The sequence below is a fragment of the Cornus florida genome, unplaced genomic scaffold (assembly GCF_030987335.1).
Source record: "Cornus florida cultivar Cherokee Brave unplaced genomic scaffold, ASM3098733v1 CherokeeBrave_3.0.0_Hap2_Chr01, whole genome shotgun sequence".
Classification (NCBI taxonomy): Eukaryota; Viridiplantae; Streptophyta; class Magnoliopsida; order Cornales; family Cornaceae; genus Cornus; species Cornus florida.
Genome location: NW_026775571.1, coordinates 107,564,052 through 107,583,553, shown reverse-complemented (window position 1 = coordinate 107,583,553; position 19,502 = coordinate 107,564,052). Strand labels below are relative to the sequence as shown.

General features: G+C 34.5%; 1 protein-coding gene across 1 annotated transcript; it reads right to left on the bottom strand.

Annotated features, from left to right (window-relative positions):
* Positions 1-984: 984 nt before the first annotated feature.
* LOC132312595 (sodium/hydrogen exchanger 6) lies at positions 985-17,815 on the bottom strand. The gene is made up of 22 exons (XM_059811020.1): positions 17,478-17,815; positions 17,267-17,318; positions 17,107-17,166; positions 16,941-16,965; positions 16,741-16,826; positions 16,531-16,642; positions 11,443-11,505; positions 11,300-11,319; positions 11,123-11,217; positions 9,195-9,223; positions 9,049-9,080; positions 8,884-8,931; positions 8,722-8,782; positions 8,537-8,634; positions 8,377-8,452; positions 8,252-8,271; positions 7,962-8,059; positions 7,770-7,879; positions 3,507-3,590; positions 3,238-3,335; positions 3,065-3,144; positions 985-1,491 (listed from the first exon to the last, which is right to left on the bottom strand). The coding sequence occupies exons 1-22, from the start codon at positions 17,656-17,658 to the stop codon at positions 1,442-1,444; spliced, it is 1,578 nt and encodes a 525-aa protein (XP_059667003.1). The 5' UTR covers positions 17,659-17,815; the 3' UTR covers positions 985-1,441.
* Positions 17,816-19,502: the final 1,687 nt, after the last annotated feature.

Here is a 19,502-nt window from a genome sequence, read left to right as displayed (position 1 = left end):
CTTGAATTTCTCAATAGCTCTAAATTATATTTGTTCTTTTTGCAGGACATGGATGAATTCAGTACCAAAGTGACAAGTTGCAAAGGAAATTCTTCTCTTTTTTTGGTGAAAATAGACAATACTCAACAAGAAGTCGTGAAAACTTATTTTGCGATGGAAGAATTAAAAAAAATTGACACTTAACAATAATTCATTTAATGAAAAAATGAGATATACAAAAAAAGATAAAGATTGAGAAATAAATAATTTAGAAATATTTTTATTTTCAATGAGTTAAAGTTTATAAATTCATAAAATTATAGTTTCGAATAGTTTGTCGTACCTTTTGGATTTTCTAATATATTTTGTTTCTTTTGAAGTGACAATTATTACAATCTAAAAATTGTTGGTACCCTTTCGAATTTTATAATATATAGAATTTTTATATAGTATTTATTTATTAATGTTCAGTAAATTATAGAATTTTTATTTTCATATATTTTTTATTTGTTTATCGTTTTCATTCATCTATCAATGGAAAACATTATTTTGTTTCTTTTGAGGTAACAATTATTACTTTCTAAAGCATTTTAGGCTTGAAACTGTTTTGCCTATTTTTTTTTATAAAACTATAAATAATTAAAAAATATATGAAAATATAAATTATATAAGTTACAAAAACATTCATCACCCTTTTAGTTTTTACTATAGTGTGTGTGTGTATCTCTACATACTGATGGGAGGGATGACAAAATGGTGAAGAAAAGAAATGGAATGAACAGAGTTTTCATCATTTGTCATTAAACAAAAGGAGGAACGAGGAAAGCGTATATTGAGCATTTTTGTGCTCTTCAGTTATCACACTCTGCCCTTATGCAGATAGAAAATATATTGCCCAATGGGCTGCATAATGGACTTGCTTCTGCAAACTTGTAACAAACTTGAACTGAGTGACCTACAGACCCTTAGAAGTCATTTTTTATTTCTCATGACATATACTGAATATAAAATGAACAATAGGGGGAATTATAGGATATTGTTCTCCTCTGGAGAAGCATACTTCAAAATAATAATAATTCTAACTACTACAACTTAAGCAGAAATTCTAATTGGAACAATGTATAGTGCAGTATCTGAGAAATCATACGTATACAAACATTAAATTTAGAACCCTTTGATCTCCCAGATCCCACTTGGTACATTATGTACAAAAGTTGGTTTGTATGATGAATAAACATTTGATGCCCTGCCCTACGCTAGATATAGTTTATCTTTTCGCTTCTATGTGACATCTACAATTGTATAAATGGTATATTTAGCATGGAAGAAGGTCCAACTATAAAGGTGGTTAGAGTGCATAGCTCCAGATCATCCCCGCTGCAACTTTATAACTTCTACAGTCCATAATGTTGATTCTATTTTGCAGCACGGATGTTTCTCACTATGTTGTTTACTTGGAATTCTAGTTATGACCGTGGAAACCCGCTCTTCTAGAACTTGGCATTGGCTCATCTGTTAAACATCAAAGAAATTTGATTCACGTGAAATTAGTAATGAATAAATTATAAATTTGCAGGAGCTAACAAATACATATAATAGATCATCTATATGGGATGTTATAACTTGCATCATTTATGATAAATAATCATGAAGGCATGATCAACATTATCTAGGTTTAACTCAACAACAAACCATTTAAATGAGAAAACAAAGATCAAAACCAGTAAGGAAACTAAAACGAATCAATGAAGATCATTTCCACCTAGCAGGAAACGATCCCCTGAACACAGAAAATAGGAAAAGAGAGAAAGTAATAGATTGAAAGAAAAGGAAGAAATACAGAACAATAGTGAAGTTTGAATCCAAATAAAGGTGTCATTGGGTCAGTAATGTGATTCCTCAATCCAACAAAACCGATCAGTCAGTTGAGCTCTAGTCTAAAGAAAGGATTTCAGGTTCCATTTTGGGTAGTAAAATAGAAAAACTGTCAACAATGAGGTCAACAATAGCTACCCAATGATAACCCCCTTGTAAACCAGTGAGACTCGTGTCTGTTCAATAGAGTAGAAATCTACCCTTTTGGGAAAGAAAAAGATTGACGAGATATCTCAAAATAAGATTTCAATGTCAATAGCCCCTTTGCACCTTAATAGCCAATATTTTAGGTCTCATAAATTCTCATAGTGGTGATACTCAAATTCAAAATCAAAATCTCTTTGTAAACAAGTGCATTAAATAAGTAGATGACACACTAGCTTGAGTGAAAAGCAATCTTTGGATAAATTGTTCATGTAAACTATTTTTTTTTATAAGTTGTTCATGTAAACTATTTTGACAGAAATATATACATAGTTGTGCAATTGGCAGGTACCCTATGGGTTTCAGGTATTTATGGTTATGGATCTGGTTCTAACGATCTAACCAGAAAGTAGTCTATATATATTCTGGTTCTAGATATACAAGGAACTGAACAAAAATAAACTGTTGACACCCGTTGCTCATGCCACTTTTACAGAACTAGCTTGAGTAGATGACACACTAGCTTGAGTGAAAAGCAATCTTTGGATAAATTGTTCATGTAAACTATTTTGACAGAAATACATATACAGTCGTGCAATTGGCATGTACCCTATGGGTTTCAGGTATTTATTATGGTTATGGATCTGGTTCTAACGATCTAAACAGAAAGCAGTCTATATATATTCTGGTTCTAGATATACAAGGAACTGAACAAAAATAAACTGTTGACACCCATTGTTCATGCCACTTTTACAGAACTAAGCAGGGAAATTGTCCCAGCATTGCTAGTCTCCGGCAGATCTACCCATCCTAAATTCTCTCCCTGTACAAGCTTATGTATAAACTGTTAAAAAATCTAACACATGTTATTACTTGAAATTGTTTCCATTCAAGCAAAACAAAGTAATTGCAGAAGACATTAGAAGCCATTCAAGCCAATTTCAAAAAGATACTCATCCATGGATGCAATAGACAGCATGCAGTGGCAACCCAGATCGGGTTCCTTAGGTAGAACTCCTGAAATGAATTATTAATGAAAAGGATATGTGGCAAGCTTTAATCTTACCAAAATCATCTTCATCTGCACTTTGAGTTGTAAAGAATGGAGTGAGGTAGTTCCTGTCTAATGCCGTGAATGATGCCGTGCTGCAGCAAGAATCCAAAACTAGATGCATAAAGAAACCAAAAAAAAAAAAAAAAAAATCCCAATTGTCCCGTAATTGAGGATACTTTAAGTACCTTTTGTGGAACTCTTTAAGTTTCATCTTGAACCTGCTCCCTGATGATGAATCTCCATCATAAGAAGGAGCTATGTAGCCATTGTTCCCTTCAAAGCTCTAAAGACAAAGAAACGTAAAATTTGTATTTGTTACCAACTATTTGACCCCATTACTCTGAACAATAAAAAGAAATTCTGTAAATTATAGGAGAAAGAACTGTGCCTGTCTCCACAATGTGGGGTCTAAAATGTATGGAAATGGCACTAACTAATCATTCTCAAAACTTACTTCGCCTAGTGGGCCTTCATGGTCATCACCTACAACTTGTAACGCTTCCAACATCGTACCAGTTGATCCTCCAATAAGTAAGACCTGGAACGTTGCTTAGAATATTAGAGGTAAATTAATATGAAGAACTTTAGACAAATGTTATTATAACATGTCAGAAAGACTCGCAACAGAAAAATGTGGTTAATCAAAAAACATATGACTGAAAACTTCAAAAAAATTCCACTTTCTCTATCCTAGATGAGTGTGAGGATCATATAATGGTTTGCTAATGAAATAAGGATCAAAATTTCCATCAGATCAAAACGTTCAACTAGACAACATCGCCTAGCCAGTAAGGATCACTTGGTAGTTTGCTAAGAATCATGAACCAGTAAACATTTAGGTGGATTTGTTATTGGTTGCTTGGCCTCCGCGAATATTTTCAATAGCAATATGAATATGGATGCACATTATAATCAACAACACTCCAGCAAATAGCAAATATGGGAGCAATCAGATGAGCTGAACTCTAATCCAGCAATCTAAAACTCATCATGAACTTGTAGAATACTGTTACAGATACTCGATTCCTATTCTCCGTCGCTTTTGGCTCGGTTATTGTGCAAGAATTCTAGTTCAGAACCTAGTAGGACAAATCCTTCTTTGTTGGTGTTCGTCACTTCCAATAAAGACTGATTTACAGTTGCTAATGCTGCTAATTTGCTCATTTCATCTCTTTGAACTGGTCCGAAATCTCTAATATGCAATAAAACTTGAATGAAACCAAAGTTGATAAGCTCAACTCCTCATCTTCTTAGTGATGTCCATCTCTCTAAATCTGCCACCTATTCAATAATTGAATCCCTCAAGCCTAGTGCCATATTTAATTGCGGATCTTTCTTCACGACCATTATGAATTGACATGATATGGAATTTGAAAGTGCCCCTTAAAGTCAACAATTCACCAAATTTGACCCTCAAGAATATTAATGAAGGGGAAATGCTTGATAAAAACGAAGGCAATATGATATATGTCATGTTCAGAACAAGCATACACTGTCCAATCAATCATAAGTTTCAACAGACTCTAAGAGAAGGCCATGACCTTGTTCGTCTCGCTAATGTAAGATGTTGGAGGGTGAATTGGATACATACTAACCTTTTGTTGATGATGCAAATGCTTAAATTACATAATCTATAACAATTAAAAATTATAGAGGAATTAGTTGTTAACATGTACTCACGTCAAGCTGGTTTGTCTATTTTAATTTGCTATGAACTTTTTCGAAATGAAACTTTGACTCCTTCAAAGTTGAGAAAATAAATAAATAAATCACAACCAAAACCACAGAGCTACCACAACTGCACCAAGTACTACTTGTGTGTTGTGCAATATGGAAAAAGTCAACTTGGTTATTAGAAATTTAGAATAATGTTGTATGTTTAAAAATATGTGTGACAATAGTCTAGCATTTCCATTTAAGCATGCTATTCACCAAAACACTAGAAAATCAAGTAATGAAATTTTAAATATGTGAAGAAGTGCATAAGCAACATAGGCAAAACACATTAAGAGCAAGGACAAGATTGGAAAAATAAAAAAGTAGAGATTAATTGAAGAAGATATTTAATGGTGTGGTCTTCCCTTTAACTGGAGAAGGCCTCATCCTTCCCCACGAGAACTAGTCAGAGGCATACAAGAAGGATATCAAGAATAGAAAGGCGAGAATATGAAAAGGGAGGCACCACGACTGAGATTAATTGTATCACTAGATTATCCTCCCTGAACAAGGAAAAATACTGTAATGCTCCTGGATTATCCTCCCTGAACAAGGAAAAATACTGTAATGCTGACGTGTAGTGATAAAACCCACTGAAGTAAATGCCTTTTACTTATGTGAAAAGATATAATTGCAGGAGCGGGGCCAGGAAATTTAAATTTTTTTTGGGAGGGGGCACCAAAATAGTAATCTAAAATTAACTTCTAAAATAAAACAAAATAGTTGTATCAAATTTTCTTTCAATGCATTTTTAATGTATGTTTTCAATAGAATGTCTACATACATATATATTTTCCCTGCATGTCTATAAATGATATGAGAAGAAAATAAAAATAAAAAATAAAAAAACAATTGAAGCCAATAATTGAGGTTATCAAGAGTAAAGCAATTTTTTTCTTCTCTTAAAATTTCATAACAAATAATATACCCCCTTGGTCCCAACTTAATTGTCCATCTTTCCCTTTTGGGCCATCCCAAAATACTTGTGCCACTTAAAAAGTTCGAATAAGATATTTCACATCTTTCCATGAATGACCTTGAAGTTTCAAAAAATTTCCAACTTGTTTCTATATATATATATATATATATATATATTCAAACTTAAAAGGACTTGGTAATTTTAAAGGGGCTGCATAATTTCACGTTCCCTTAAAAACTTCTACTCCCCAAAATGGACACTTACTTTGGGACGGAGGGAATATACAAGTGTGTGTACTAATATGTTGTAGCAACAATTACAATATTAATTAACACTTGTTTTATACTAAACTTGAATTTTTAAAAGAAAGAATAAAAAGGTTCATTGAATTTTGAAGGGGCAACAAGTAATTTCCTTTGCAAATCACCTTTAATAACAATAAATACAATTTCCTGAATGAGGCAAGCCTAACCCATCATCTCTCCGCCCGTGTATAATTGGTTGACGACACCGGTGCACTGAAGTCTTTCTCCTGAATAAGGCAAGCCTAAATATGAAAAGGTGAACCCCACAACCACTTACCATTGGTTTCCATAAGATTATGTGTCACCATCTTATTTATTTTTAGTATCATGTCATTTATGTTGTCGATTGTCCAACAGGTTCCAACTTGAATAAAATGGCAACCCTCAACATCATCAAGATATAAACCACACCAACTACAGAAAAAATTTAAAATCAAAAAATAAAATATCCAACATTTAAAAGAAAACTAAATTTTAAAACAAGAAAAGTACTAATGATCTAGGCTACATCAAGCAACTCTCTGTATAACATTATTGTCAGTCAGAGAACCACACATATTAGATGGACAGGCACTTCGAAAGATTAGCAAATTTGCACCCCAATAGTAATGACTTGAAAATATCTTGCAGATATCCCAGATGGTAAGACCTAAATGATATCTTAGTAATGGGATAACTGGCAAGTGGTGCAATGTCCATATTGCATTGGAACAGAAGGCATGAGTCATACGAATACACCACACTAAGGGAAGTTCTGTAAGTAATTATATAATTAGCTTGAGCTCTTTTCTTTTTCATCTCCAATATTACATATATATTCAAGCATTGTACCAAATTAACAGAGACAACATAGAAAATAATCAAAGCACAAATTAGATAAACAAGTTACTCTGTCTCGCAATGTGCCCATGTCCAAAGAGGAGAAACCAGTGTTTCAATCCATAATAGCAAATATGCCTCAGTAAAATACATGTGAATACATGCATACTAGTCAATATGACTCCAAAGTAAAATACATATGAATATATGACCAAAGAGATGTACTAATGTCAGTTGTTCCCATTTATTGTCTCAAGGGCCTAGGTCAGATGCTGCTAGAAATCCTCAGATGCTCTTGATATCATGTCCAAGTCCAAGGCACAGCCATCACAACACACATAATCAGTTAGTGGCAACACAATTGTGACTATTACACTTTAATCCACTAATTGCGTTGAAGTCCAGGATAGTGACTCCACAGTAAAATACATGTGAATACATGACCTAAGAGATGTACTAATGGCAATTGTTCCCATTTATTGTCTCATGGCCCTAGGTCAGATGATGCTAGAAATCCTCAGACCCTCTTGATACCGTGTCCAAGTCCAAGGCACAGCTTCCAATGTATCCCCATCTGTAGTATGTTGCAATCCAAAGATTGCAGTATATCATCTTGTGGTTCCACGATAATGACGTACACAATATGTTATGTCCCAATAACTGCAATCCTTCATAAAAATGTGTCGTAATCCTTGCAATCATAGTGTGGCACGCATTATGCAATCATAGTGCGGCACGCACATATTTGTGACCCAACTACATCTTTACCTATCTAATAAACCAAAGCCTGACGGAATGTGATCTTTTGTACAACCACCTTGACTGGCAAGGTAAAAGAGGAAGATACAACCATGCATTCCTTCGAGGATACAGTACATTTTATGAACTCAATTCTTACTATGCATATCTTGTAAAGAAGGCGGCTTCAATTCTTAAAAAATTGAGTCAGGTTGCCTACCGTCAGAACAACTATTGCAGTGGTTGCAGTAAATATAGTCTGACCGTGCCCTTCTGGGAGATCATGAACTGATTGCAGAGCAAGTGCAAAAGCCATAGCCCCTCGAAGTCCTACATATACATATTTTTTCATTAAATTCAGCAACACAGCAAAATACTCAACTCAACAATCAACAGCTACTTGTATACTTACCACTGTACCAAAGTGCTTTCTGATGATTCAAAGGTACTTGTCGATGTGCAGGTCGAACCAAATTCACCAAATATGCACAAGAAAAAACATTTACCGCCCTTGAAAGAGCAATTACACAATTGATTTAGTAATTCCATGTGCAATAATTTAACAGCCATATTACCCACAGGCACAATATGGAAAAAATAATGCTGTTTACATGCATTAAATGGTTTTAAAAAATGGAATGGGAAAGATAAGGTAGTTTAAATAATAGTCCTAAAACCATTATAGTGATAGGGTAGGCATACCTTGCAACTCCAATAAATATCTGGGGCAAACATAAAGCAAGTTAAGAAATCAAAACAGTCGGCTTCAGTGAAACAACTAAATTATACCAGTATTTAACTGTGTGTAATTAGTGACTCAAGGATACAATTGAGAAAAAGATGAATCCAACGTGCGACCAGCTATGCTGTTCCATTGCAATATCAAAGCCCATGTATATGAATCTGCAGAATAACAAACAAATAGGAAGAAGATAAGGAAAAAGAAAAGTTTGATCAGATGAAATGAACAACCAAATGCTCACTTACACAAACGTCTCTGCTAATGATGATATCAGATGGAAAAACGCAGATACAAATTTCTGAGAATTCTCTGACAAATTTGAGAATGTGTAATGCTTCATTACCTAAAATAGAGTATCACACACGTATCCATAACAATGCTTCTACAGATGAAAGATGACTATAAAGAAAACCCATATGTATCCACTTACAATTCCAGTGAACAGTATTGACACAATACCAGAGAGGCCAAGCCCTTCGGCTAGCATGTACCTGGATAGAACATTTTATACGTTAAACTTGAAACAAACATTGAGATAAAGATAATTTAAAATGAATTAAATACTAAATAAAATGGCCTTTGAGTAGCTTACGAGAAATATGGAAAAAGGACAACAAGACAGCACTCCAAGTTCTGAAGACTGGACAGAAGATTCAGAAAATATTTTGTTTAGGATAATTGCCAGATTGGATGCAAATTGCAAAATGATGAATAGAGAAAAGAAAAGAAAAAAAAAAATAATAAGTACAGTACTCACTTGTCAATATCCAAACCTGCATACTTAAAAAGGTTCTAGAGGTTAAGGTTTAACTGAATATTCTAATAGCTAATTTAATTGGTTAAGTGTAACTGTGTAAGACTGTAAGTTGAGTGGAAAGAATAATGATCAACTTGAAAGGATATTAAAGCAGAAGTAAATCCAACTCCAACACCTGTAGAGCCAAAAACAATGCGTGTTTAGTGACCTGAGAAGAAAATGTTCTAAAATGAAATATAAAGAGATGGCAACATAATTTACCCAGGGAAAAAAAAAAAATAGAGATGGCAACATAGAGATACTAAAAGAAACAAATATCAGCCAAACTGAATAACTTATATAAAAGGCATAATTGTGTAAATATAGGTTTTAATGCCTTTGGGCTTAAGAAGGTTGAACTCATGCTTGCTTAATGGTAATTTGGTCAATAATTATTAACCATTCGTTAACATTTTAATATAAATTGTTGCAACAGGAGAGAAGCCTCTTTTTTGAAATTATTATTTCTCACACTTTTTATTGCCTTACAAACCCTAACTAAAAGCCTAAGTTTACAATCAACCTTGTACCAGGGTAGTAAACATACAAGATCCAGTGAAGCATTTCATGATTAAAGGAAGTAACATCAAACAACTCTCTGTTAGATGTTCAACAACAGTGTGTTAGATATTCATCAACACTTTGTTAGGAAATAACATCATGATTAGAGAATTCAAATGGCCGACACCATTCATATGTAATTAAAGCAAGGATGATGATGATGATGATGAAAATCAAAAAAGACCCTGTTCAGCTTCTGAACATTGCTAATTTCAGGTAAGCCAACATAAATTGAAATGGCATGCAAGGAATAGCAATGTGTTTGTGTACATGAGAAAAGGACATAGGTAATTTCATATGTGAATTTGTTTCCCTCCTATTTTCAGAAAACTAAAAATAAAAAATCACTGTCGTAATCTCTCTTCAGCACATGAAACCATTCACCAAAGCAGGTGTGTCAATAAATCACAACATGGAGATCCCAAAAGGGCGATTCACCATTATCACAAAAAATATCTAGTGCTTTATACTTTCAAGTTTCCACTGATACAAGCTTGGCTTCAAAACATGATCTTGTTTCCTTCTTTTGGTGATTAAGAGTCCATTACTTGCTGTGACTTTGCCAGCAATCACGAACACATTCACAGATGGAGTTGGTTAGATTAACCCATCTTAACTCGAGAAAAACTTAACCCGGCTATTTTGATGTAGAGGCAGAAACTAAAACCAAATGAATGAAACACAAATATACTCTCAAAGGAGAGGACATAAACACCAATAGCAACCCTCAGCTACACTAGAAAGATCTCCCCAACGATCTTGGTAACATCCTCTCTTGAGAGCTACTTTTGGTTCTCCCTCAATGTACAACGTCACCCTTGCTCTGAAACAATAGACATGTCAAAAGTCTACGGCTTAGAGACATCTTATTAGAAGCCAGCCCCAGAATGGTTCATGTTTAATGCGAAGAGAGCTTTTCACACTTATTCAGTAGGGAAGCCTCACACCCAAGTCTACCCTCCCTTGGCTAAAAGGAAGCAATTGGCCATTTGATAGCATACAAGACTAATATGATTAATATGATTGATATCCGAAGAGAGGAAGTCAAGCAAACAAACTGTCCTCCTTTTCTACTCTATAGCTACCCCTTGCACAACTCATTCTGGGGGAGGGAAGTAGGTTTATTTTTAGTCAGGATAAAGACCCAAGTCACCCAATTACATCCAACTAAAAGAAAATATTGATTTGCCGCACCAGTAAGAAGAATAAGCACAAAATCTCAACTATTGGAAGAAATGTTTTAAACAGATCTAATATGTGAACTCTTCTATTATGTTTTTGACCCAATGAAAATAATAGAATAAAGAAGTCATTACACGCGAACTTTGAGAACTATAATCTTATATTTCCTTTATAACAAGAAATCAAAATTTCTTATTTTTTTTAATCATCCGTAACATATAGAAAAATAGAATTGGTTCATTCAATTTTATTTATTTATCTTTTTTTGCAAGGACAGAGTATAAAGATTAACCTGCTGACATTGAACCAACAAAGGTCTCAAGAAATCTAACAATGAGCATGAAGAAATTCTGTCCAGATGAATGGCTTCTTACCAACGACATTGTCCTACAACACGAAGCACTAATTTAGTTAGAAGCTAATCTCCAATTATATTCTTATTGTTATGATCAAGTGCAAGTTCACAAACCTGTACAAGGAAATTGCCATCTTCCAATTTCGCAACATACCAAAAAAACAAATTAATAATTTCACAATTAATAATTTTCCATCTTCAAGCAAAGATACCATACATGAACAAAAGGAATATTTACAAAAACAATAAAAACTTACTGCATCATTGAGTACAGATTCCCCAAAGACCAGGGCATACAGGTTCGTGTCTGTGCCAAGTTCCTACAGTATGCCATATCAAGTAAATGTCACTTAAGATCAAGGAAGATGAATATTCACAAAAATGCCAAATGATACATCTAGTGTCTCCTGCAATATGCATAACTCAAGCAAGACAACAATTTCATACAAGTTGGCAGAAAAAAGAATAAATAAAGTTCATGTGAACATTAAAAACTAACGTAAAGGTGTCAAGTGGCCCAGTCAAGTTATATTTGTTCAATTGAAAACCCATAATCAATAAAACAAAATGGTAAAGATCGCAACATGCATAACTCAAGCAAGATGGCAGAAAAAAAGAAATAAAAAGTTCATGTGAACATGAAAAACTAACCTAAAGGCTTCAAGCGGCCCTGTCAAGTTATAGTTTGTAAATGTTATGGTTGAATGTCTACATGACACCAACTCACCACTTTTTCTAGTCTTGGGTACCAGCAATGGGTGAGTCAATTTTGATATTCATGTATTAAGAGAATTCCAGCTTACTATTTTTTTTCTTTTTTTCTTTTTTTGGACAAGATTTCATAAAAGAGAATACACAAAAAGCCAACCACGGCAAACTATAATTTCAAACTATCAACAAAATCCACAAATCCTAGATAAATATACAATTCCGCCCATTTACCCAAAAGAATAAAGAACTCAATATGACGTGTTTAAGAGACCAAATAGGATTATCCTCTCCATCAAAGGATCTCCTATTTCTCTCTCACAACAAACCCCACCATAAACAAAGTGGCCCTCCAAGCATCTCTGACTCCATTATCCACTTCACTATACACCCTCTCCAAGCCTCAATCGAGCCTACCGTAGATTTGGGAGCCACCCATGGCATACAAACTTCACAAAAAACAAAGCCCACCCATCCCTTGCCATTGGACAATGCAAAAGAAGATGACTCACCAACTCCTCCGCCCTCTTCCACATGCAACGCCAGTTCACCACAATTTGCCTACTAATGTGAGATTGTCTAAGGTGAGAATCCTTCTAAGGGCAATTGTCCATGAAGAAAAAGCCACTTTGAGGGGGGGGTGGGTGGGGGGCTTTTGATCTCCAAATGTCCTTCCAAGGAAAGGCATGGCCCAGAATCTCCAAAAGGCTCTGATAGAATAATCGGACTCCAAACACTCCTTTTGGGGAGTCCATCCAAACCATCTCATCCATCCCCTTCCCCCTCCACCGTCTGACTGTACAACAATGCTAGAAACTTTGCAACCTCTGTAAGCTCCCAATCATGGAACTCTCTATGAACCTTCACATCCCAAGTCATCAACCTCCCGCTATCAAGCTTAGGAACCAAGGTGTGCCTGTTTGTAGCAATCCTAAGAGCAATGGGAACCTACGAGCCATAGCAATGTCCCCACAGCAAAGGTCCTTCCAAAATCTAACGTGCCTCCCACTCCTGACCCTAAATCGAATGTGTTTGGAGAACTCTTCCCAAACCTTCCAAATTAGCTTCCAAACCCCCACCCACTGGCAAACAATGACTCTCCTCCACAATTTGTATCTCTCTCCCCCAAATCTTCAAACGTAACAATATACAAACAAATTCAAACTAGAAAAAAAATTTCATAGAAAAAAAAAATGCATCTGATAGAAAAATTGTTAAATATGGGACCATAGACTAGAAGAACAGGAGGCCCACAAAAATGAAATTGAGAACAGTGCACTAGAATCCAATGCACATGTAAAGTCTAAATTTACCTTAGCCTACACCATGATCTAATTTTAAGTTTCAAGCTTGCACTTAATCTTTTTTTTTTTTTTTTCCATAATTAGCTTGCACTATCTTGAAGCTTCTGTTTTCCAATTTTTTGATACAAGACCCATTTGGAAAAAGCTATATGTGAGATAGATGATGCTGAAAAATGTTAGGGTGAAGAATGTTAACACTTTTCAGTTTTCAGCATCAATAGTCACATTATGCTTTCTGTTCAATTAGGTCTTGTAATAACCAAAAATAAAAGCAAAAGCGTTAAGATTAAGAGCACGTTTGAAACACAACATTAAATCGTGGTGCATTGCTTGGTGTAGAAGTGAGGCGACCACTTTGTGTAAATAATACGAAAGGTTGGACTTATATTTAACCCGCCTCTTCTAGCACCATCACTTAGCGGGATTAAAAATGGTAATGACTTATATCGTTTACATGTTTTTCCCTAAAAAAATAAATATTATTAGACTGGTTTCTCTAAGCAATTAATAAAGTAAGAGTTAAAAAGGAACATAAAAAAAATAAGAAAACAGAACAGCAGACTCGATCTAGTGGTCCTGGTGAATGCTTTGGAACTATGCCTTTAGGTCTAAGTCACACCAATTACATTTTCTGAGGTTCTAATCATATTAAAAAACCCACTACCCAATGTGGTACCTGCTAATCAAAAGTATTGCGAGAGATGAATTGGGTACAAACCTAACCTTTAAAATAAAACGTTACAAAGTGGTTGCACTCGGAATAACAATGTAACAAAGAAATTGACATGAATCTATCCCCATGACACAGTGTTAAATATTTTCATGAGGTAGGTGTACAAGGAGGAGGTTGTGAACCACGAATAAGAAGCAAAAACAGTAGACAAGCACAAAAAGAAAAGAGAAATAGAGCTTTAAGACAGAATCACTAATACTGTAATCTCTTGGGAATAGCTTTCTCAACATGGATAGGGAGAGAAGCATGCTGCTGTCCAGAAATATTCCTCTGGGAAAACCCATTGAGCAAATTGAGTATATGTAAAAGAAATAAAAATAAAAAATATAATATAATTATACTACCACAGACCTTATTCTAACATTAGACTTCAGGATATTATTTGATACTTAATTTTTCATCTAAATGAAGATTAGTTCTACGGAGATCTTTTATTTTTTTTTTCTCCTTATATGTAAACAATAATCATTTAAAAATCAGGCAGAATTTATTATTACTATTTTTACTTTTTTTTAGATTGGAATATTACTTACACTACCTAGTCTACCTTTGTCTTGGTGGCTTTGATCTTAAATCCAAAACCACAAGTCAAGGTTTCAAGACAGGTAGAGAGAAGAAAGCAAAAAATATTAGTTAAACTAAACAATATTCAAAAAATATCGAAGTTGGATAATGTAAATTTGAATAGGGAATATGATTATGATTTGAGAACTATGATCCTAGCAAGAGTGATAGAACCATACCCACATTTTGCAACCATCGACATGAGTGGCAGTGAGATGGGTTGCCTTGATACTCTTCTGAGGAAAACGGGAATATCTTGCGGATGGTGATGATACAATGTAGATAAATATCTAATTGTAAAGATAGGGCTATTCACCTGTAATCCACATGGCTTCAATCTAGAAGGAAGGGTGGTGGTCAAAGACGAGAATTATGATAGGAAGAAGATCAAGGTATTTGGGTTTCTAGGCATATTGATTGAACTTCCTTAAATGCGTTTGACCAATAGACGTGTGAGAAAGGTTTTCAATTATTTGGAATCTAAAATTATTTATCATTTAGAGGTAATGCGAGCTTTTTTCTTCGCCGAGTTAAATTGTCTCATAGAACTTGAAAAAGTGGCGGGAAAGCCTGTTCATAATCCAAATAATCCTTGTCTAAATTCTTTTGGATGATATTTATAATTTCGTTCAGTCTTCCTTCCTAAAGTTGGTACAACAAGGTATTTCAACATCATTAAGTATGAAGACAAATTAGGTAGATCTAGGAATTGAAGGAGAGCTAGAGGCTTTTTATAACTTCGTCAAGGTGTGAGGTCAGTAAATACGCTCTGAAGTAATTGGCCTCTCTTTGGGGCTGATCCTGGGTTGGATTATTTTCAGGGACCCAGTGATTGAAAAGGTTCCTAAGCATGTTGACAGTAAGCAAATAATATACTTTGCTTTGGGAGGTAGGATTACTCTCATTCAATCTTACTTAGCAGCATCCACAATACTTCTTACTTTTATATATTGTCCAATAACAGTTGTTCGAAGATCACCTTTGTTTTTTGAAATAAATAGGAGAATTGCTTACCACCATTTATTAAAATTATGTTAAACAAATTAGTCAACCAAATTGCTCCATCATCACCCAAATAGTTCCAAGCCTCAAGAGAATTTTTATATTTATTTTTATTTTTTGATAAGCCCAAGCCTCATAGAATTCCATTAAGTCCTACGTCATCTCTTATTTCTATTATTATCGTTATCTATGTTGCCTCCTACTTTTTCAAATAACCAAGAAATGCAACTTATATTAGCGCTACAGTTGCCAAATTCTTCTGAACCTAATTTCCTTACATGATTTTATTAAATAATTTGTGAAAAAAAATTATCTATAAAAAATAAATAAATAATAAAAAATAAAAAATAAAAACTCTTCCATTATTCTTTAATCACGTCTTCAATTACTGACACTCTCAAGCTTACCAAAATTTAGAACTTTAAAGTTTCTTTCCCTTAGAATAACAAGTTCTGAATATACATGTATAAATCCTTATTTCCAGATTTTGTAAGATAGAAATCATCATATGTCTTCAATTTAGCTTGCCTTGCTGCTTTCTCAGTTTCCTTTTCAGTTAACTTGTACCTTTCAAAATTTTGTCTTTCCAACATGCATACAAAGCTATATGATGAACTCTTTGAGCTAACTGCTTTGGGAACCACACCATTCCACTACTAAGTTTTACTAAATTTTGGCCCTTTCAGCTTCTCTGAGTTCTGATTTCTGATTTCTTTCTACCATAAAGGCTACCACCATCTAGTTTTTAGATGTCCATTTTCCGTACTCTTTCTTTTACTAGTGGCTGGTACAGATTGTAATATTAGTTTCATCATAAAACATTAGCCCAACAATATTACAATAACGGATATGCATGTCTAGGGCAAATGTCTCTTCAATAATAAAATAATCAACCTGTGATGCATAATGGTCAAGGCAATCAGTTATCCTGAATGAATTCCGTATAAAAAGACATGAGATGTCATCAAAAAGTTCTGCTATTCTTGTCCTGTTTGTCAAATGAAATGACGAAATGATATAAAGCACCAGTTCACCTGAAATATGGATAGAACAGTGACAGGATCGGTTGCTGATATAAGAGCACCAAACATCAGGCATTCAACAAATGGTAGCCTGTACATGAGATACATAACACCACCAAGGTAACTGCAACAACATCAAAACGGAATAAAACTCCTGAGGCATTGACAAAGCTCCAATATATCTAGAAGAGGATGGTAATTTTGAATAAATGAGATACTCACACCAGGACACCGGTAACAATTGAAGCTATTAAAGTCCCTAAAATAGCAAATGTGACTATGCCTCCGAAATTTGAAAAGAATGGTTTCTGTATTTCGAAACAATGAGGCAGACCATATCAGACATAAATAAAATGCATACCAACTGCAACATACGCATCAAAGTATATAATCAGAATAAAAAGAAAAAAATAAGAACTTACAGGTGCTAAACTGAATCCTGACTGGGTACGCACAACAAGGTCAAGGTAAACAATTGTGGAACAACTAATTTAACAATAAAAGCAATAACAATAATATAGGTGTCCAGACCACAGAAAAAATAAATAAACAAACAAAAATCAATGGTAAGAATCAAAGTGTGGATATAATATGATTGGAGGCAGCAAAAACAGGAAGAAGAACTCCTCGTGGAAGTTAAACCACGTCCTGGAAAAATGAATAAATATATAAAAATTAAGGGTAGTATTATCTTTTCAAGAAAACCAAATGAGGGAGGATAGGGTTTATTAATGAATAGTGTGAGGACCTGATGCTAGTTTCCGTATTTGAAATGTTAGCAAGACCACCCACAATTAAACCTGCAAGAATTGAGGGTCAAAGCAGATTCTGATAACGGCATTTAGAATCATGAACATGAATTATCCATGAGGACCATCAACGAGTCAATTAATCAAACCTAGCACAAAATTGTCAACAGGCAAATGAGTACATGATGTGATGATAACGATGAGACGTACCGATCAAAAGAGAAGCGCTGGCTTCGGGAAGGTAATAGAAACGGTGACGCCGAAGGACGTGGCCGAGGACGAAGGAGAGGACGAGCATCATGATCTGGAGAAGGATGCCCACTCCGGCCGCTTGTTGCTCCTTTCCGGGACTACCATGCGGATCGGCCGGAGAAATCTGGAGCACGTCCATGCCGATGCCGGAAGTTGATATCGGACGACGACGGTGGTCGATCACTCTGACTCTTCCACCACAATGTCCACTACCCCTCTTTCTCTCTCTCTCTCTCTCTCTCTCTCTCCCTCTCAAACACTGACTTTGCTGGCGTACTCTGTGTTGAGTGTTCTCTTTTTCTCGTCTCTCTTTGGTAATTGGTGGAACTGTCGATAGAGCGGACCTAGTCAGTTGTCACCCAGCCCAATCCCACTTTTGGACCCAGTGATATCTCGGTGGAACGGTCGGTAGAGCGGACCTAGTCAGTTGTCACCCAGCCCAAGCCCACTTTTGGTCCTAGCGATTTCTCCTCTAGGCTCTAGCATACGGTGAGAGTTCGAGTCTATGAAGGAGCGTATTAGTAAGTTGTGTATTTTATTCAAAAATAAAAAAAATACAAATATTAGAGTCCGTTTGACATGCGTTTATATTTTGGGTCAATACCAAAACAATCGTTTTGTTGTAAAAGTGCTTTGGGTATAAATCATAATCATGTTTGATAACGAAAATTTGATTTGAAAAATTCAAAATTTTGTTTTATTTCCTCCTGTATCAAAACACACAATACCACCAATTTGGTGACATGAGTTTTGGCAAAAAATTCTCATATGCTATGAATTATTTGAAAACGATATCAAATGCCTCAAACATGGGACCAAATTAAAATACCATTATTTTTTCTACACTCAAAATGAAGGAAAAATTATATAAGCACATGTGACACCATGTTAGGACTACGCGCGATTCGGGTTGAACGGATTTAAAAGTATTTTGGAACTAATAGATTTTAACCGTTTAAAAAAAGAAAAGAAAAATGGAACAAAATCAGGTTTAAGAATCCATGCAACAGAACTCTGAAGAAACGGTTTGATTCGATTCAATTTTATTTTTTTTATAGTTTAGTCCAATTACAAGCTTAGATCTAATATTAAGCCCAATTGGTTGTTATTATTATTATTGTTGTTTCTTTCCTTGACAGAAGTACAATTCCATTAATGAAAATCGAACATCCACAAACTAAATTTTAAAAAATGTTATGAAAAAAATAAAATTCAATCACCAAAATGAAAATTTCCAAACAGACCACAATAAATAATTAAATGGCTAAAATGATATATATACATATATGTATTCTATATAAATATAAGAAATCGACCACAATAAATAATTAAATGGCTAAAATGATATATATACATATATGTATTCTATATAAATATAAGAAATCATATGTATTACTATATATAACTGATCTAACAATGAGAAAATTTACAAAGGTAACATGATTCAACTTTAAAAGGATAACAAAATGCATTTTTGTTTTCTTTCCTTCTCCACACGATACAAGTTATACCTCTCTCCGTTGCATAATTTTTCTTTCCTGTTTCGGATATTTACTACAGCGTTTACTCTTTAGCCCTTTTGTATTCTCAACCAAAATATAAGGTCGACCTTATTTATTCCATTTTCACGTTTAATAATTGAATAATAATTTATAGAACGAATTTAATAGTTTTTTTTTAAATTTAATTTATATAAATACAGTGGTAAACTCCCTTATAAACGTCTTCCTAACAATGGGATAAGACTCACCATCCACTCTCACATTAAAGGGTAAAGTGCAAGAAATGTGCTGAACTATTCAAAATGAGGACTTTCATCTGCACCTTCGATCGCAATATTGAGAATTTTTTTCCTGATTTTTCAAAATTGCCAATTTGTTTTTTCACTTGCCTCCAAAATTTCTCTCTTTGGCAATCTTCAACGCCGCCGGCGCAATATCGCCTTCCCTCGTCAATCTTCATCGCTGCCGGCGCAATATCGCC